At 41.0% G+C, this 19974-nt stretch overlaps 2 protein-coding genes across 2 annotated transcripts; both read right to left on the minus strand.

Annotated features, from left to right (window-relative positions):
• Window positions 1-214: 214 nt before the first annotated feature.
• Window positions 215-1871, minus strand: nppa (natriuretic peptide A). Its single transcript, XM_080470190.1, has 3 exons — window positions 1744-1871; window positions 1101-1413; window positions 215-493 (listed from the first exon to the last, which is right to left on the minus strand). The coding sequence occupies exons 1-3, from the start codon at window positions 1852-1854 to the stop codon at window positions 489-491; spliced, it is 429 nt and encodes a 142-aa protein (XP_080326316.1). The 5' UTR covers window positions 1855-1871; the 3' UTR covers window positions 215-488.
• Window positions 1872-6728: 4857 nt separating this feature from the next.
• On the minus strand, window positions 6729-7587 carry nppb (natriuretic peptide B; the record flags this gene model as incomplete). Its single annotated transcript, XM_080470000.1, has 2 exons — window positions 6729-7019; window positions 7348-7587. 2 exons carry the CDS (start codon window positions 7585-7587, stop codon window positions 6729-6731), a joined length of 531 nt encoding a protein of 176 aa, XP_080326126.1.
• Window positions 7588-19974: the final 12387 nt, after the last annotated feature.

A 19974-nucleotide genomic window follows, 5' to 3' on the forward strand; every position in this document is an offset into this window, starting at 1 on the left:
TTCTGTAATTCCAAATTGTTTAACCTAACCTTTTTATTGATTTGTTTTGAACAATGGCTTCTTATAAAACGTAAGGAACGGTGGACGTGAGATGACAATTAAAGACCCTGTTTACTCTGGTAATTCAATATTATCAGGAGCCAAATCAATTCACAACACTGCAGCAAGAGTAATGACAGGAATCAGCAGCAGAGATCACATGACTCTCAAAACTAGAGTTCGTCAATCCAAAAAGGTGTTTATTCATCTTTGTTTGCAACTCACATGCAGCTACAGGACATTTCTTTTCTTCAAGGTGTTCCTATTACTCAGTCTAAGAAGTTTATCAAACAGGATTTCTGAACAGTAGATATTTCATTCCAAACAGAAAAACACACAAAAGAGATACAGAAATTCAAACCAATGAAGAATCATACAATTCTTATCTCTGTGGTTGCATCTTCAGCTCCAAATTTTAAATCTGACCTGTGTCCCAGGAAATCCTGTGTCTAACCTGGAAGACAAGAGACAAAAAGACAGAAAAAGGAGTACTTTTTTACAAGTCAGGTACAGAGGTTTTCATTGGTTCAGTCATTAATCATGAAAGTTTACCCAATACAATTCAATGAGTAATAATTATGAGTCATTACTTAGTTAAATACCAATATTTCAGTGCTACAGAGAAAAAAACCCTCCAAAATAGCCCAAACTTAGATAACTTCAAGTATTTACTAAATAAAATGTACTCGGTTAATCTGAACTTAAATGGAGATGAAAGTGAGGAAATCAGAAACCCAGTGTCACGTAAACTACTGATGAAGACGTAGTCAGTGGACCTTTAGTGTGTATTGAATCTTTAGAGTGTTATCAGTATTGCAGTACTTTACACGACCAACCAGGTTCTCCAACTGATGCCCATTTATGCAAACTGCTCACACTCCTCTGTTAGAAACCTAAACTGGACACACAGACAGCCTGAGATGGTGCTCGGACCATCAACCTTTCTATTGGAAGATGATCATTCTAAGACCGTTGTCACTGTGAAGAAACCATTTGAAATTAAAGCAACGACTCGTCAGGATCCATCCATTCACCTCTCTGAATTCCATCTGCAGGCTTACCTCGTCCACTGTTGCACCCCAAACCGCTGGCATTTCCTATTCGATCCATCCTCGCCCCAAAGCAGCCAGACGTCCTTTTCCTGGCCGTCATGAGCAGGTCGAGGAGGTGGTTCCTCTGACTTGAGGTTGGACTGTGGCCCTCAGCTGGTGGTGAAGCTCTGTCAGCCAGAGACTCCTGGTTCCCCTCCTGCTCCAAAAACCATCCTCTGGCCCGGCTGTGCTCAGGTTCCTGGTTTGTTCCTTCATAATCAGCTTCTGAGTCCTCGTCCTGGGCCGCTTCAGTCAGGGTTTCCTCAAAGCGTTGCAGTAAAGACTGAAAAGATGATCATTACACTTCAGTTCAAAGCTTTTTTCTGTAGTTACTCCTGTCTGGGACACTAAAGTGTTCAAGGTTTTATTTTTATTAGTTATTATTGGTATGATTCTCTAAAAAGATCCAACCACATGTATGTTCGGTTGAAGTCGCTGCTCTCCTTTCACCTTTACTTAAAGGCAGAAATCTTCAAAGATTGAAACCACTTCAACTGGTTTTTGGAGCTTTGTCCTTCGTTAATTCACCTTTTATCGTGAATGCTCACTAACAATGCCAAAGAAAAACGGTGTTTAGATGAACAGGCGTGATGCTAAAAGTTTGCTTTCTTACCTTGAGCTGAGTGAGGTCGCTGGCCGAAGACGGTCTTCCCAGTATATGTCCACTGACCAGCATCTTCTGCCACAGCAGGACCAGCAGGCCCCACAGGACCACAGAGCTCATGTTATTCTGCTGCTGCTTCCACTGAGAGGGCTGCCTGCAGCACACTGGCTTTATACACGCACACACACACACACACACACACACGCACACACACACACACACACACACACACACACACACACACACACACACACACACACACGGACAAACAGTGTCAGCTCATCATCTTGTAAATCGCCTCAAGTGCATTCTGACACCTCTGCATGATAAGACAGCTGGTCAGATGTCTCTGCAAAAGACACTTGGTGTTAGGTGATGTCCCGTGTGTGTGTGTGTGTGTGTGTGTGTGTGTGTGTGTGTGTGTGTGTGTGTGTGTGTGTGTGTGTGTGTGTGTGTGTGTGTGTGTGTGTGTGTGTGTGTGTGTCTGTGTATCATCATGATTAGCAGCCAGCAGTGACATGACCTCATGTTGACTCTCTAAGCTCAGACATGGTGTGTATTGACGGGAATGCAGCATTCACGATGCAAATACTTCACACTGTCTACAGTCCTGAGCTCCAGTTATTCCATAGTAGGTTAAAATTGTTGCTGCCAGTTTACGGATGGTCTGTGTGGTTTACAATTACCACAAGAAGTTGAACACGTTGGTGGTAAACCATATGAAACAGTTTGGGGATCTCCAGCAAATAAATCTGAATATGGCGAAAGACAAAAACAAATGATATGGAAGATCATTTGTCCCAGAGACAAAGCTGTGGAAAACGAAGAGCAACAGAAAAGTTTCAGGGAGAAATTTATGAATCATATGTCACATTTAAGAGTTTTCTGCTCCCTTCTCTGATGCAACTTGTTTTCTCTTTCACCTTGTGAATATGCATTGAAGTTTACAGTTTCACCCTTTCAATGTATTATTGTAGATGGTTGTGTCGTAAGAGGAGGCAGAACAGATTTGAAAGGAGATAGTTTTTAAGGTGGGGTCACAACACAATGGAACTTCTTGTCCATTCACACTGCTGGGACAGCTTTGTACTTGCTGTGGGAACCAGGCCTGTTCAGCTGAGTTCAGCTGAGAACACACACAGTGCTGAGCTCCAGGTGATGTGGATCACACCTCTCTGTTTGTTCTGTCATGATTCCCTTCAGCACGAACCGAAACAGCATTTGTACAATAATGAGCACTTGGAAGTCTTGCGAGGCTTTTGTTTTGACCGAGGAGTTATGGGAGGAGACAGTAATGATGGAGCCGCTGTACCTGCAGTGATGAAGAGGAAGGTGAGCTGACAGGGATCATTTAGTTTAATGGAGTTGTCTCCCGAAGTCCTTTAAATCATTAGTTCATTAGCATTAAAACATTTATTCACACCTGATGACAGCTGCTGTGTTTCATTATGTTACTCAGGAACAGATGGAAGTCAGAAAACAGATCAATTTGAATATTTATATGGGGGAAGACTTTTTGCACCCTGTTGTCCAATATATTTTCTTCTTTTAGGACAACACACGGCGCTTTGTGTGTTGGGTTAATGATACTGTGGGCGTTACAGATGTTAAACGGGTGCTGTAGAAACATCTGCATGGTAGACTAAGGCATATTTAATCAGTGTTTATATCACATCGTCATTATCACTCTGATTCCTGCTTTAGAGAAACCACGTTAAATGCAACTAATTAACTGTGACCAGTAAAACTGAATCCGGCTTCTTGAGATGTTTACTGGCATGTTGAGGTGATGAAGCAGCAGCTTTAAATATTAAATGGACTTTTACTAACATAGTGCACTTTACCACTTCAGCGGCCAGTGGCGGCTAATGATAAATTTCTTCTCTTCATTATTCTTCGATTTTAGCCTATGTTAACTTCATTTAAGTAATTATGTTTATAAACCACACTACAACAACCTAACCTTTTTTAGATTGAGAGAGGCCCCCTGTGATAAAACAGTATAGTTCTTTTAAACAGCGAGTGAATAGAGACACTTATTAAGACTCTTCAATTAACATACTTGTAAACAAATACAAGAAGAAATTCATCCCTTCTAGAAAATGTATGTGTTTTGTTGCTGGTTTACTTGAAAAGACGGTTAGTCTGAGTTTAGGGAAAACAAAAGGTATATCAGGTATATTTTCAAACAACACTCAAAGCATTTCAGAATGCGTTGAAAGAAACCTCAAAAAAAGAAGCAAAATAAACAACTTTTTTGAAGCTATTAGATTTTTCGTCAATAATAAATATGAGCATATTTAAACATTTATAAACATTAACAAACCTGGACACATTTGCAAAATTCTGAATTAACTAGAAAGTTGAACCTGACCTGCAGCTTTTCAGCCAAACTTCTCCTGTCAAACAGTGAATAATAATAATCAGACCCTCAGCGCTTGTTGTCTTCAACATCTCATAGAAACACGAGAGAACAACCCAGAACTGACTGAGCCAATCACCGAGCAGGTCTGGCGATGGGCGATTTAAACAGCGCCCCAAGTCTCACACATGACATGACACCGATTGGTTTACTTTCATGTCAGTTACTCATAGTGTTGATCAGTTACTCTACATTGGTGAGATCCTACTAAACCCTGCCTCGTCGGGGGGCTTTCCTCAGGGCCCCCTGCTGCTTGCACACACACGCACACGCACACACACACACACACACACACACACACACACACACACACACACACACACACACACACACACACATACTACTACTACTAATACTACTACTAGAGAGAGAAATCAAGAAATCCTCTTTTATTGATTATTATCCGTAGGCACCGTGTGCATATTTTCATTATATTGTATTTTTATCTTCTTTTTTGTGCAATACATCCACCCCAATACTCTGTACATGTCCACACTTATAGGCACTGTTTGCATATTTTTTTATTATATTGTATTTTATCTGCTTTTTTTAGTTCCTGCTATGTGTGCTTCTTTCTCTTTACTATCCTGTTGTACCACTGCACATTTCTCCACATGTGAGATAAATAAAGGGATATCTTATCTTATCTTATCTTAAAATGAAACAAATACAGTTCAGGGCCCATTGTTAGTTTACAGTTTATTGATATATTTTTTTTTTAATTCTTTCTCATCGCCCTGGTGCCCTCTATTGACCAGCTGCCACTGCTTGTTACGGATTTTTCTTTTTTACTATCATGTTCTGATTGTCATGTGGTTTCAAATGCCATGTAATTTTACTGGTCTTTGACATACTTGGATCAGCTTCACTTTAGTTAACATCTATTTCAGTTCCCAACATATTCGTATCAGGATCAAAACATATAGAAACACACGAAAGCCCGAGAACATGGCAGTTTAGATAAGCACAGAAAATGGATGATTATTCTAGAAAAGAGCCGTTAAGGAGAAAATAGCATACTATTTTCTCCAAACAACAAAGTAACACCAACAAAAGTTAGGCAGGCTGGATGGACAGTGACCACAGATCAGAAAAGCCCGTCCATCCTTCCACTTTCTCCCACTTATCGGTTTCTGGGTCGAGGGGGTGTCAGTCTGAGCTCTGTCACCCAGATCACATTGCACCGATTAAGAACCTTTCCTGTGGGTGGTGAGCCCACAAGAAGGTGGCGCCCAGTGTGGGCCATGAACCCACTACCTTGAAACCAAAAAGAAAGTTTACTTGCGAAGATAATATTGGCGGTGTCACCCCCCCCCCCCCTCAAATATCTTGATAACAGTTTGAGCTAACATATCCCATTATTTGTTAACAGTAACTCTGAGAGAGCCATACAGAAGGAACACAGAGAGGAAGGGCTCTTAAAATGTGACTGACTGTCATTGCACTAATAACTCCTAAAAATACTGTGTACAAAATTAAAAATGAATGCTCTTTAAACTATACATACAACTCGCCATAGTTATAGTCATTTTCAAGGGTTTTGCTCCCAGAGAGATTATCAGTTTCTGTGATCACCAAGGGAATCCAGTGCGATATCAATTATCAATATACATGATTACTCCCATGTCATTACCTACATCAATGAACGTTGGGGGAAGGTTATGTTTTTGTCTGTTTTTGCATCAAATCTTCAAGGATGATTTGTCATCATCCAAGGACCAATTGGTTAGATTATTGGGGTGTGAATGGCTAACTGTTTCCAAATGAATCCCCCAAAACTGCAAAAAATGTCCCGTACATACCAGATGGGAAAGACACTTCATTGAACAGATCAAAAGAGATCAGGGTCTGTTGCCATGGAGACGCTCCCTGCTAAGGGTTTTTCCCACAGTGATGTTGCTACCTGACAGGCTAGTTAGTATGAGCTACTGGCTAACATGATAGCGATGCTAACTCGGTTCTGCAAATAAATGTGGTGTTGGCAAAGGTACGCATTCTACCAAGTGCCCATCATAGTTTTATTTCCCATCAGCCCTCACAATCTGGAAAAACTACAGATTATGGATTGTAACTAGGATTATCTTTCATATGGACACTCACGTGTTAAATCTTGTTTGAAGTTGTCATGATGGCAAAAACCATAAAGGTTTTAATATGATTAAATACCTGATCCCCCTTGAAACATGGTGTTTCTACATGTAAAAGAGATTTACTCCGACATCATACTCAAGTTGTGAATATGTTGACTGTAAGAGGACATTAGATTCAAAGATGCAGTCATAAACATTTATTAAAACAATTAATGGCACATTGATAACAGTTTTATACATACATTTCTTATACATATTTGAGAACACAAACAACATTCAATAAATATTAATAAATAGCTTTCAGTACAATACTTTTGGGTGCGCTATTGTAGAACTAACAGGATAAGTCTCATTTTGGATCTGCAAGAGAGAAAGAAAACTTAGTTAATAAGACAAATTGTAATAGGCTACATTTAAGAGAACAACTACACAACCTACTAATCAATCAAATACTCATGAGTAGCTGCTGCACTGAGATTCTGTCACTTACTGTATTTGCCGACGGTGTTGCAGCCCAGAGAGCTCATGGATCCTATTCTGTCCATCCGTCGCCCAAAGCAGCTGGAAGACTTCTTGGACGAGTCATTGCGGACGCTTTTCAAGTTCTTTGCTGAAAAAAACTCCCTGATCTTTGCATCATCTAGTACTGCTGTCTGTTGATCTTCTGACGTTGCGTCGAAGCCCAGGTCCTCCACACTGTCCCTCTCTGCAGGGACTTCCTGATCCACCACAGTCTGTTCTGGAAGAGACTCCTCCAGTCTGTGAAGGAGCACCTGCAACAATCATCGACAGCATGGGTCAAACCAAGAAATACCGATTCATAAGATTCATAAGAGGGATCTCAAAACAGACTCATCAGTAGGTCCTCTCAATCAATCAATCAATCAATCAATCAATCAATCAATCAATCAATCAATCAGTCAATCAATCAATCAATCAATCAATCAATCAATAGCATTAGCCTCCCATATTCAAATCAACTTGCACACTGAATGAAAAAAAAACCTCTTCCTGGAATATCCATCACTATATTCATGTGCCAAATTTGAAACAGTACTGTTTTCTGATTACTTCTTGAAAGACTCATATTGGAGCCCTTACCTTTAAGATATCCATGTCAGTATCAGTCAGGCCTGAACTGATTCTATATGTGCTGAAAAGCTGCAGGTTGGAGATGAGGAGGCCACAAAGGAAAAAAGAGGACAGCTGCATGTTCCTGGGGGTCTTATCACAACTGGCTTGCTGGCTGGCTGGAGGGTCTTCTGCTCCTGCTGTGTGGATGTTGGAGTGGTGAGCTGTGGCCTGTGCTCTTTTATCCTGATGCTTGACACACGTCGGCATGCCAGGAATTGGACTGGCATTCTTGACACCTGAGTCCGATAACAGAAGCTGTCAGAAACTGCTCCTTTTAAAGCGTTGTCTCTTAGATATGAGTTATTCATATGACATAGCTGCTTTCATATGACAGTTTGTTTCAGCAACATACTCCAAGCCCCCTCTTCAGGAGACACTGTTGTCACTGAGCTACGGGAAGTAGTAAACTGGTGTGACAGCGTGACAGCGTTACTAAATTAAGGGGCTTACGTGATCGAGGTAGGGTAGCATGCTCTTAGATAAGGGGGGGGGGGGGGGGGGGGGAGATGGGGCTCCCCCCAGAACCTCTCGCTATGGTCTCACCCCGGCTCAGGCTGGTTTAATCTAATAACAATAAGTATTTGGATCAGTGTGATAACTGTAAATAATATATCTAGCACTAACAAGGGTATTGTATGAGAATACTTTTGAGACGTGAGAATCAAGAGTGTTAAACCAGGTTTTTGTGGTTTTGTTGGGATCATTGAGAAGATGTAGTTAATTTTAGGCAGGACCATCATTTTGATTGTTGCTACTTTCCCATAAGTGAAATAGGGAGTGTCCTCCATCGAGTGAGGTCCTCCTCTAATGTTTTAATAAGGGGGGGTGTAGTTTAAGTGTACCAAGTCTGACAGCTTGGCTGAGATGTTAATGCTGAGGTATTTGATGTTCCCTGGTTTTAGTGGGGTGTTCGGTGTGTGGTGAAAAATAGAATTAATAGGCGAGACGACTGATTTATCCATATTTATAGAATATTCTGAGATTGAGGAGAATCTGTCTATTAACCCTTTTGTTTCTGGAAGAGACGTCTGTACGTTTTGCAGGAAAAGTATCACATCATCTGCATAGAGACACATTTTATGTGTTACATTTGCTGTTTGTATTCCTTTTATGTTATTGTTCTGTCTGATGGCTGCTGCTAGTGGTTCCATAGAAATAGCAAAGAGAGATGGTGAGAGTGGACACCCCTGTCTGGTGCCTCTCTCAAGGTTGAAGCTTGAGGACATTTGGTCATTGGTTTTAACACAGGCACTGGGTACAGTATTTTTTATCCAGGAGAGGTAATTTTATCTAAATCCAAATTTCCGTAGTGTAGCGAGTAGGAATTTACAATTTACCCTATCAAAGGCTTTTTCTGCATCTAAGGAGGTGATAATGGCTTTTTGTTTATTGTGGTGGCAGTGGTCTATAAGATTAATTAATCTTCGTGTATTGTTAGTGGAGTGGTCTATAAGATTAATTAATCTTATTATTAAAGTTGAAGATTCTTTAATTTCCTCAATTATTCTAAAAGAAAGTAGGTGAGACTAAAGACCATAATTCTTTGTAAAATTCAGTGGGGTATCCATCAGGTCCTGGAGCTTTACCATCAGGCCCTGGAGCTTTACCATCAGCCATGTGCTGGAGAGCTTCCTGCAGTTCTTCTACTGAGATGGAAGCTTCTAGACCTTGGATCTGTTCGTCTTTTAATTTTGGGAGGTCAACTGTGCTCAGAAAGTCTATTTCCGATTGTGAAGGGTCAATTTCTGAAGAGTAAAGTTTTTTGTTATTTTGTTTATTTCATGAGGGTCAATAGGGATTTTACCATTTTAAGTTTTGACTGAGGGGATTGTACTTTTTTCTTTATTTCGTTTTAACTGATTGGCTAAGAGTTTGCTGTATTTATTGCCATGTTCTCCCAGCGTAATCTCTGCAGTTGAAATTGTGTTTTATGTTCAGTTATTTCATTCAAGTCCATTTTATAAATCTTCCCTCTGAGTCTGTGATCGTGTCTTTACAAGAGAATTGTATTTTATTGATGATTAATATAGCTCCGCCTCTCTGCTTGGAGTTAAAGGGGACATATCATGCTAAATCCACTTTTTTAGCCCTTAAATGCATTTTGTTGTATATTTAGAGTGTTTAGAAGTACAGAAAAGTTCAAAGTAGTCTCTTCAGGTGCTCCGTTGATATCTTTATATTCTGTTTTGGTCATATTTTGCGATCGGTTTCGATTTTTCTATTCTCTATTACGTTTTTTGAACAATGACGTCACAGTATTCTCAGCGGAACTGCCAAATTAGGACATCGACATTTCGAGCAATCCGCCATTTTTGTTTCTCGCTGCGATTTTGTAGTCCAACCGAAGTTACGAGAGGATAAGTCGAAATGTTCGGTTGTTGGATGTAGTAACCCACAAGCTTCGTTACACCGTCTCCCAGCATCAGAACCTTTTCGAAGTGCCTGGTTGAGTTTTATTTTTCACAGAAATGTACCCACATCTGTGGGTAAGGTCATTTTTGTGTGCGCGAATCACTTTAAGGACGACTGCTTCAGCAACCTCCGCCAGTATAAAGAAGGATTTGCCGAAAGACTTGGTCTGATTGAGCGGTCAGTTCCTTCTATCTATGGAGACGACGAACAGAGCACTTCGGTAAGCTGTATATAACGCTAAAAAATGTGATGATAAGACGTCCCTGTCATTGTTTTGTTAGCATTAGCAGTTGCACCGTCTTCATATGTTAGCGCTGTGTGCTCGTTTTAGATTATAATGTAACTTCTGTGTTAAATAGTCGTTGTAATACAGGCAGTATTGTAGTAGTGGGCATGGATGGAGAAGTTAGTGTAAATATAGTAACACACCATTGCGTTACATCCATATGAAGACGTTGTTCTTCAGGTGCATCATCGTCATTTTCATCTCGCTCCGCCGGGTCCGACTCTGGCTCCAACATGTATGGCTGGATGGACAAATCTTCCGTTGTTGACATTTTGTAAATAATGTGTGAATATAAAGTTTCTGCGCCGCTAGATAATTGTATCTGTTCTATCAAACTACAAAGATGGCCGAACAGGGTGGAGTTGAACCGAGTGTCACCTCTGCAACCTGGAGAGGAGGCGGGGTATGAAGTGTCTCATTTGCATTTGAAGAGACCGCCCCAAAACGAGTTGCTCTCAGAAGCACATCAGAAAAGGGGTAGAAAAGGGGCCTGTGGAGCTCTAATAATGAGGAATTCAGACCCAAGCATTGCAGTTCCACGTTGTATAGACCACAACTGTATGATTTATATGTAAAAAGGAAGGATTTAAAAGCATGATATGTCTCCTTTAAAACAAGCTGAGTATGTGTGAGGGAATTGTGGTGATATCGATTTGTGATGTCCTGTTGTAGGTGTGTGTGTCTCTTGTAACAAGACAATGTCTGCCTGTAGTTTGTTTAAGTGTTCAAAAACTTTTTGTCTTTTTATTTGCGTGCCCATTCCTCGTACATTCCAGGTGACAAACCTGAGTGTTTTCCTGGCTACACTCATCTTCTAGGTGGGTTCTCTAATGGTGTGTGTGTGTGTGTGTGTGTGTGTGTGTGTGTGTGTGTGTGTGTGTGTGTGTGTGTGTGTGTGTGTGTGTGTGTGTGTGTGTGTGTGTGCGCGTGCATGAGTGAGTGTGTGTGTGTGTGTGTGTGTGCGTGCGTGCATGTGTGTGTGCATGCGTGCATGCGTGCGTGTGTGCGTGTGTTTTTAAGATCCCTGATTCTGACTGGCTATTCAAACTTAGGAGTGTGTCTGCCAATATATGAGTGTGTGATATCGTGACAATTGGATTGTGATGTGGAGGTTTTAATGTAGTTAAGAAAAAAGACCATTTCAAACTCATAGGTGATATTTAGTGGTGACGTATCGAGTTCTTTTATTTATTTTTTCTATATCCCAGCGCTTACAGTGCAAGTCCAAGATAATTATTACTATAACAATATTGCAAACATCATGTATGTTAATGATGTAATATTAATTAGCTTTGCTTTAATATTCATGATGTTTACTAATGTTTTTAAATACTGCCAGTGGAGAGGCCTCCTGGCGGCTCCTCTTGGAGGGCGAGGTCTCCGGAGTCTTGGACATTATGAGACGTTCGTAGCGCTCGTCCAAGTCGGTTTGAAAATCTTCTATTGTGTCTTCTTCCAACGTTGTGGGTGAGCTTAAATTTCCTTTGGTTTCTTAGTTTTGTTTTTTTTTCTTCCCGTTGGACGAAAAAGTTTGTTTTACAAACTGGGTGCCGCCATGTTGGATTGCACTCGGTCACACGTCACACTTGAATCACTCACTGTGCATACTCCTCTCACTCTGCCTCTCTGGCTCCAAATTTTGAGGCAAGAGGCAACAATAACATTTTGGGAATAAGGGGAAGTGGAAGATAAAAGAGGTGAATACAGTAAGGATTTTAATGTCACCAGAAGTGCAGAATTTGCTTCGACAACCAGCCATAATGGGGGACTCTCAATATTCTCATAACAAAGACAGTAGTTTAAGTTCCTTATGTTCGCTGCCCAATAATAAAATAAAATGTTTGGCAGAGCCATTCAACCTAATTCTTTGGGTCACTGTAGGATCTGAAGTCACAACCTGGGTGTTTCTTTGTTCCGAATAAAACCTATCTTAAGGCTATGTACTGTTTTGAAAAAGGAAAGAGGAAGGGAAATTGGAACACGTTGTAATAAGTACAGGAAGCCTGGAAGAATATTCATCTTAATGGAATTTATTCTAGCAGCAATGGAAAGTTGAAGTAAGTACCACCTTTCATAATCCAGCTTGATTTGTTTAAGCAGGGTGACAAAGATCCTCTAGAGACGGTTAACCACTGTGTCAGCTACTCCCAGATAAACAAAGCCTGATTTAGATATCTTGAATGGAAATATTTTCAATAAATAATAATTAATAATCCTGGGTTAATTTATTCACAGGAAAAATTTCACTCTTCTTTAAATTTAATTCATATCCCGAAATCTCACTAAAGGTTTCTAAGACTGAAAGGGCTGCAGGAATGGAGCGAGATAAGTCGGACAAGAACAGTAAAAGGTCATCTGCATAAAGGGCGACCCTCAGCTCCACCCCATTTCTTGTTATACCATGGAGATCAGGGTGAGACTTTAGAGTGGCTGACAAAGGCTCCATAAACCTGGCAAACAGAAGAGGGCTTAACGGACAGCCTCGTCTAGTGGAGCCAAACAAACGGAAGCATTCTGAGTTTGTGCTATTTGTTCTAACAGAGGCTCGAGGAGACTAATACAATAACTAGGAATGTTCCGATCACACTTTTTTGCCCTCAATATCGATCCGATTTTTTAGAATTGAGTATTGGCCGATCCCGATACTTTCCTTATCCAATACTTACATTGCTATTGCAAATTTACTCAATAGTGTATTTTTGGAGCAACTAAGATGTCTGAAGCTAAAAGCACTATTGGCAGAAGCTTTTTTTAGCTAGAAATTATTGTAAAACTCACTTATTGAATCAAAATTCTTCTCAGAACGACTTAAACATAAATACTCTTAGGCTCCAATGTAACTTCTTTGTGTATTAAATTCCAGTTTACCTTAAAGCAGTATGAGAGGTTTGACCTGAATGTCACAAAACATTTACATTTCAATGTGAATTATAAACACTTCATTCTACTTCAAAGTGGTAAAATCTGTTTGACAAAAGTATTCTGAACATAGTTCTCTCAAAAACTTATTCAGAATATCTCAGTCTCCCTTCAAACTAGAGGAACCTTCTGGGTTCTTTTCTTCACCATATCGCTCCCCTGTGGGGACTGAGCCTTTATTTTAAAATTCTTTATTTTAAAATTGCACAGAGTTTGCTGCTTCAGTGCAGCTTTTTCTTTAGTTGTTGTAAACTGAGGAACATCCACACAACGAAAAAACGATCATTTTCCTCCCTGTCCTTCTCCCAAAAAACTTCCGTCCACACCTCACTATGAACACGGCTCAACATGAGGCTTCAGGGCATGTAGTACACATGCCAGGCCTTTAGGGGCGCTGTGACTCACCAAACACAACAAAAACGCAGAAGAAGACAGACCACATAGAAATTTAGAAGTAGACTTCTGTACATAAACACATAAACCACTATTTTTTCACTCTAGTTTTATAGGTCTATGGCCCCGCTCCGCCTGCTTCTAGCTTCTGCAGCTCGATCGGAGCTTCTAGTCCCTGATTGTTCTGGTTATTAGGTGACGTTGCGGACTGCGTTTTTTATATATTTTTTTGATCGGCGGGGTGATCGGCTGGATTTGCCGATTCCCGATCACTCACAAATCACCAATATCGGCCTCGATCCGATATCTACCGATCTGATCGGGACATCCCTAACAATAACTTAACCCAAGAAACAAATTTTACCCCAAATCGAAATTTTCCCAAAACAAAAAACAAGTAAGTAATCCCAATCCACTCCATCAAAAGCCTTCTCAGCATCAAGTGCCGACAAGGCTTCAGGAAGAGTTTTTGAAGGAGGTTTGTTTATCACATTAAAGACCATAGAACATATAAGGTTTAAAAGGGAGTGTCTGCGGCAAATGAATCCGTTTTGGTCCTGTGAGATAATTGACGGTAGGACACCCTCTAGACGAAGAGCTAGAAGTTTGGATAACAATTTAAAGTCACATTCCAGTATATCTTTGCCTTTCTTCAAAAGCAAAGAAATACAAGCCTGATTTAAAGTTTTAGGGAGCTCACCCAAAACAGAAGCTTCAATAAACATCTCTATCAAATACGGGGCTAACTGTTTCCAAAATGTTTTGTAAAACTCAGACGAAAAGCCATCCGGACCTGGGCTTTTGCCACTTTGTAAAGATTTGCCAGCCCACTTAAGTTCGAGTGCTGTGATAGGGCGCTCCAGCTTCTCACTCACAGTTCGATCCAAATATGTATGGCAGTGTCTTGAAACAGCCCTGACTGTCAGCTTTAGTAAGTAGTAAGTGTCTTGCCCAAGGGCACTTCGGCATGTAGGCAGGCAGAGATGGGAATCGAATCTGCAACATTCCAATTGGGAGACGACCGCTCTACCAACTGAGTCATCACATGTCGTGTGTATTTTTGCTGCTCGAGCCAGTTTAAGTAGCGGCAGCTCTATTTCATTGAACAGTTTAAAGGAGCGAGACGTCCAGACGTCATTTGGACGGACAATCTTCGAAAAAGACGAACGAATGAGCCCCAGAAACCAAGCAAGGTGGTTAGATAGGACTTTTTTTTAACATTTCACTGTATATTGCAGCAGAATGTTTCACTAAAATTGACGTTATGTTGAGGTTGTTGGCATTTTCAGTACTAATTGTGTGATCTGGCAAAATTCCTCCCGTACACTGTGACCACGCCAAAGAAACACTTTAAAGTGTAAATTTAAAGGTTATTATAGCTTTATTTTAGCAGTCCAGCAACTCAAGATGAAACTGGACTGTATGTGGCTTCTGAAGTAAAGTTTTATTTAGTATTTCTTTTGTATACCTCTTTGTGTATATTATATTCATGTATATATCTTTATATTGGTTCAGTTATGTGCTTTTAAATAATTATGTTTCGTCAGTAACATATTATTTCGTGTTTTGTTCGTTCAATATCAACTAGTCCTGCAATTTATCACGTCTTAATGTAGTATTTAGTAGTACACAATGTAGTATTTAGTAGTACACAATGCATTAATGCATTCAAATGCACCATTGAACTGCTGACTGTCCTCCTCCTGTTCCTGTTAGGAGCACCTTGTTGAAAGACTGCGGTGATGTGTTGCGCGCCGACGTTTCAATAAACCAGTTAACCAAACAACCAGTGAGCAAAGCGGCGTATGGAAACAACAACAGGAGGGTTTACGGTCGATGAAATATTAAAATATTTTGAGTCATTTTAAGTCAAGAGTGGCGATCCTCACGACTCATCAGCAGACGGCTGCGTTGTTCTTCCTCACAAACCTGTTCCTCTGTGCTCAGTACCTCAACGTAGCCGGTGGTCAAGGGTTCTTTCTGTACCATCCACAACTTTTTCAGTCAGACCACCCGAAAATGTATGAGATGAATCTGGCTTCAATTCTCCACCTCACCATCAGCGCTGCAGGAAGTGGCGTACGCATCTTTCAGGACCCGTTTTGTCCGTAAGCAAGCTTTATAAATGAGGCCCCTGGTCCTGGCGGGCCTCCGTCCTGCATGTATAATGTCTCTCCCGTTGCAACACACCTGATTGCAATAAGGGGCTCCTTTACAAGCTTAATGAAGACACCCTCATTAGATTGAGGTGCACCGAGGCAGGGAGACGTTTAAAGCATGCAGCAGGGACAGAGTCCCCCCTCCAGGACCAGGAGTGGACAGGACTGCTCTATTCAGTCCACATAAACAAGAAAAACATCAGATTTTAGACTCACTGTCCTTAAATTCTAACATTTTTCACAAGTGCATGATATTAATGTGTCCTGTGGCCTATGCTACAACACTGGATTTTCTCTTATGAAGGTAACATCAGGGTTAAGTCTTTGTCACGGTAATTACTTAATATTTCAACATAAAACGTGCCCTTCTCTGCCGGGTTGGGGGGGCTCCCGGTCCGCTCTGGCCGGTCTCGGCTTGGCGGCTTGGATCGGGGCCTGAGGCCCTGTGCCCTGTACCCTTTATCCTTCTCTTTTGGGCTCTTCTTGCCTGGGGGGGATTCCTCTCTGCATTCTCCATCTGGTGCTTTCTGGGCGGGGGCGTGGCTCTCTTGGGTGGTTCGCTGGGGCCTCCCCTAGTCTGGGGGGCTGCCGGCCGCCAGGGTGGCGGTGTCCGGGCCCGATGGCCTTGGGCCCCGGGGTGTTGCTACGAGTCCCCCCACAACAGTTCAATCTTCTCTCTTCTCTCTCTCTTTGAGCGTTCCCCCCCGGTCCTGTACAGCAGCCAAGCCAACTTCTAATAAAGGCAGCAACAGGAGGAGACTCCAGGTCTCTCCCTGTTGAAGAGCAAAAACTGTTCTGACACCAGAAGACTCTCAATCACATCATATTGTTTGCCCAAGCTGCCGAACAGGACAAGGAATAGAAAAAAAAAAAAAAGTAATCTCTAGTTTGCTCGGCAGGTTTCTCTGTGTGTGATTGGTCAGACGCTGCAAGCTCCGCCCTTTTCATGTGCAGGAGCACTGATCCTGAAGAGAAAACTGGGTTGAACTAATGAGTCGATAACCTGCTTCGTGTTAACGTTTAGCAGGATCGCGCATGTCTGGGTAAGTTAACCAAGTAACAGAGAGATACCCTGGTTATGTTTATCACGGGTCATAGTACAGGCCCTTCATCTCAAGTCCTGTTAACATAGCAAAGTTTTCTTGATTTGTCAGTATCTTTTAATCTGTATACATGACAAATAAATATCTTGAATTTTAATTCCATATGCTTCTTCTTCTTTTGGGTTTAATGGGAGTTTGCGTTCATAAAGTTGCATTACTGCCATCTGTTGGTTCTATCTATCTACAGTGTTCCGCTCTCGTCATCCCTGCTGACTGTTTCCCTCTCTCACTTATCAGCAGCTTTTTTTGTTCCTTATGACTGTTTCCCCTTCTTCTTCTTTTTCACTTGGCTTCAACAGCAGTTGGCATTTGTGAAGTTGTACAACCGCCATCTGCTGGTTCCAGCTAGTCCATAACATTCCCACTGAGAGAGAGAGAGAGAGAGAGAGAGAGAGAGAGAGAGAGAGAGAGAGAGAGAGAGAGAGAGAGAGAGAGAGACAACTTCTTCCCACTAGTTAGTTCCATATTATTCTGTAACATCTGGGTGGCGAATAACAGTTTTACATTATTTTTCCATTTCATTAAAGATGAATTCTTTTTAATTTTGAACTGCTGCGCTTTTCATTATAAAATCACTTTGATTTTCTCCCTCCATCCTTGTTTTTTTAATGTTTCTTAATCAATTGGTCCCACCATTGTTGATGTAAGACATCTCTCCCTATCAACAGGCTCTGTCCCTACACCTTTTAAGCAGCTATAATCCAGCCTCTACTGAAAAAACCCAATCTGGACCCCACCCTTCACATGAATTATAGGCCCATTTCCAAACCGCTTTTTGTCTCAGAAATACTTGAAAAGGTTGTAGCCACGCAGCTTATGAGGCACATGGTGTGTATGATCTGGCTTCTGGGAACAGAATCTGCTCTGACTAAAGTCACTAATGATCTTTTAATGGCAGCAGATGATGGGAAATGCTCCGTACTGGTACTTCTGGACCTCAGCTCTGCTTCTGACACTGTGGATCACAGTATTCTGCTGGACAGGCGAAAGCAGGCTGTGGGTGTCTCAGGTTCTCCATTGGACTGGTTCTCATCCTGGGCCCATTACTATTTTCATTAAATTTATTGCCTCTGGTTTAGATAATTAGCAATTTTAGTGTGATTTCTTACAATCTGTTGGGATGACATTCAGTTATATTATTCTTTTAAACCCCAACAGAGCAATAAACTTTTCATTTTAAATGTTTGCAGGCCATTAAAATGTGGATGACTGAAAATCGCCTTCAGCTGAACACAAGCAAAACAGAGGCTTATACTTGCCCCCCAAAAATGGATTCCAGCCATCAGGCAGCACATTGGGCCGTTAAATGATCATATCAAACCCTGCCTCCGTAACCTGGGTGTGTCTTATGACCAGTCTCTGTCACTAGACGGCCATGTCAGCCTGGTGTTCCTGCTTTTTCCACCTGCGTAACATCGCCAAACTAAAAGGAAATGTGTCCAAGGTGGAGCTGGAGATGATTTTACATGCTTTCATCTTTTACTCTTTAGACTATTGTAACGCCCTTTTCACCTGTTTGAATCAGTTCTTCTTTAAACCGCCTTCAAACTGTCCAAAATGCAGCTGCTCGTCTTTTAACAGGAACAACCCGGAGAGCCCACATCACGCCTGTCCTCTCCTCCCTTCACTGGCTCCCCATCACGTTCCTTGTTCATTTTAAAATACTGGTGCAAACACGTTTTATATTTCCAACCTCCTTCACCCATATGCCCCAAATAGAGCGCTGAGGTCTGGCCAACTAATGCTGTTTACGGTCCCACACACCAAACTCACAACCCGTGGTGACTGGGCATTTGAAGCTCTCGCACCAAATCTTCCACTTCAGCTGAGATGTGTTGACTCCTGTGGTACTTTTATGAAGCAGTTAAAAACATTTTTATTCAGGCAGGCCTTTGACCTGCACCTGCTCAATTTTACTTTTCTGTATAACTATGTGTGTTATTTCTTGCTTCTATACCTTTAATGATCTTATCTCTGTTTATTTATTTATTTTCTGTTTTTAGTGCTGTTAAGCACCTTGTGACACACGTCTGTGAAAGGTGCTATATGAATAAAGTTCTATGCTATTCTATTCATAAACTTGTACTATTTGGTGAAGGGGTTGATTCATATAGAGTCATGTGAGTTAAAACATAGACCTTTTCTATTTAAATAACTTCACTTCTAAAACAGAAACTTTTATTTTCTCAGACTATATACAAACATCTGCTGCAGCAGATATTTGTATATAAGTTTTATATTAATCTAAATTGACATTATGATTATCAAATAAGATGAATCCCCTTTGGAATACAAACTCAGCTATTATGGGAAAAACAACAACACTTCAGCTCTCCTTCATCATGCAGCAAAATAAAGTGGAAAGATAGATTTTCAATAATTTAATATTTGACATCTTACAAGTACAAACGTAATTTACAAGTGTGTGGAGGAGCCGTGAAACACTGAAGAAATCTTCTTTTGACTGAAACAGGGAGTGAGCTGGTGCAGATGTTCTGATGTACAGGTGGAGCTCAATCAAACCTGTGGACGAAACAAACACTCGTTTATAATCTTCTTCTCCAGCTGCTGCAGAGCAATTAATCTGCTGATATTGACCTCCTTTAAGTCAATGTGTCTGAGAAGGCAAGCAAATAAATAAATAAATAAATGAAAATACGTTCATTATTGTAAAGATTTTCAGACAGTTATTTGAGCCCAAATTATTCTAAATGTAGGTGTTTTGTGATCACTTCTGGATTATGTTGTGCTCGTTTTGCTGCTCCAGACCCATTAAGATCAGATTAGATTAGATTAGGATATTAGGTTATCATTTCGATATTTATCATCCTGAGCAATGATTCTCACACCCTCCATGATGTCCAAGTCGGCAGCAGGAGCACCATAACAGACACATTTCCCCCAAAGAGCACAACAGAGCGACTCAGGCAACATCTCCTTCCTGTGGCACTAAGACTTTAGAACTGTTGTGTCGTTAAGCTCCGTCTGTCCTCCTACACGATCACTGTTGAGCTTAACTGTAAATATAAAGACAAAGCATCCGGCTTTACTTCTCCATGACAAATATTTCATTATCAGATTTATTTCAAATTGATTGAATGACTAAGTTCCTTAAAGACAACCTGCTTTTTAATTCTGATGTGGGTGAAACTGCCAACAGCTTCCACCGAAACAGCGACACCAAATATATTCCCAGTGCCGGCTGAAGAACCTTTCTTCTTAATATCTCCCCACAATATGACAATAATTCAGAACCATTTAGATCCATAAATGTGGACGTGCCGGTTGGGTAAGTTTCCGGATTGGAACAGACTGCCTACCT

The sequence above is a fragment of the Lipophrys pholis genome (assembly GCF_963383615.2).
Source record: "Lipophrys pholis genome assembly, chromosome: 8".
Classification (NCBI taxonomy): domain Eukaryota; kingdom Metazoa; phylum Chordata; class Actinopteri; order Blenniiformes; family Blenniidae; genus Lipophrys; species Lipophrys pholis.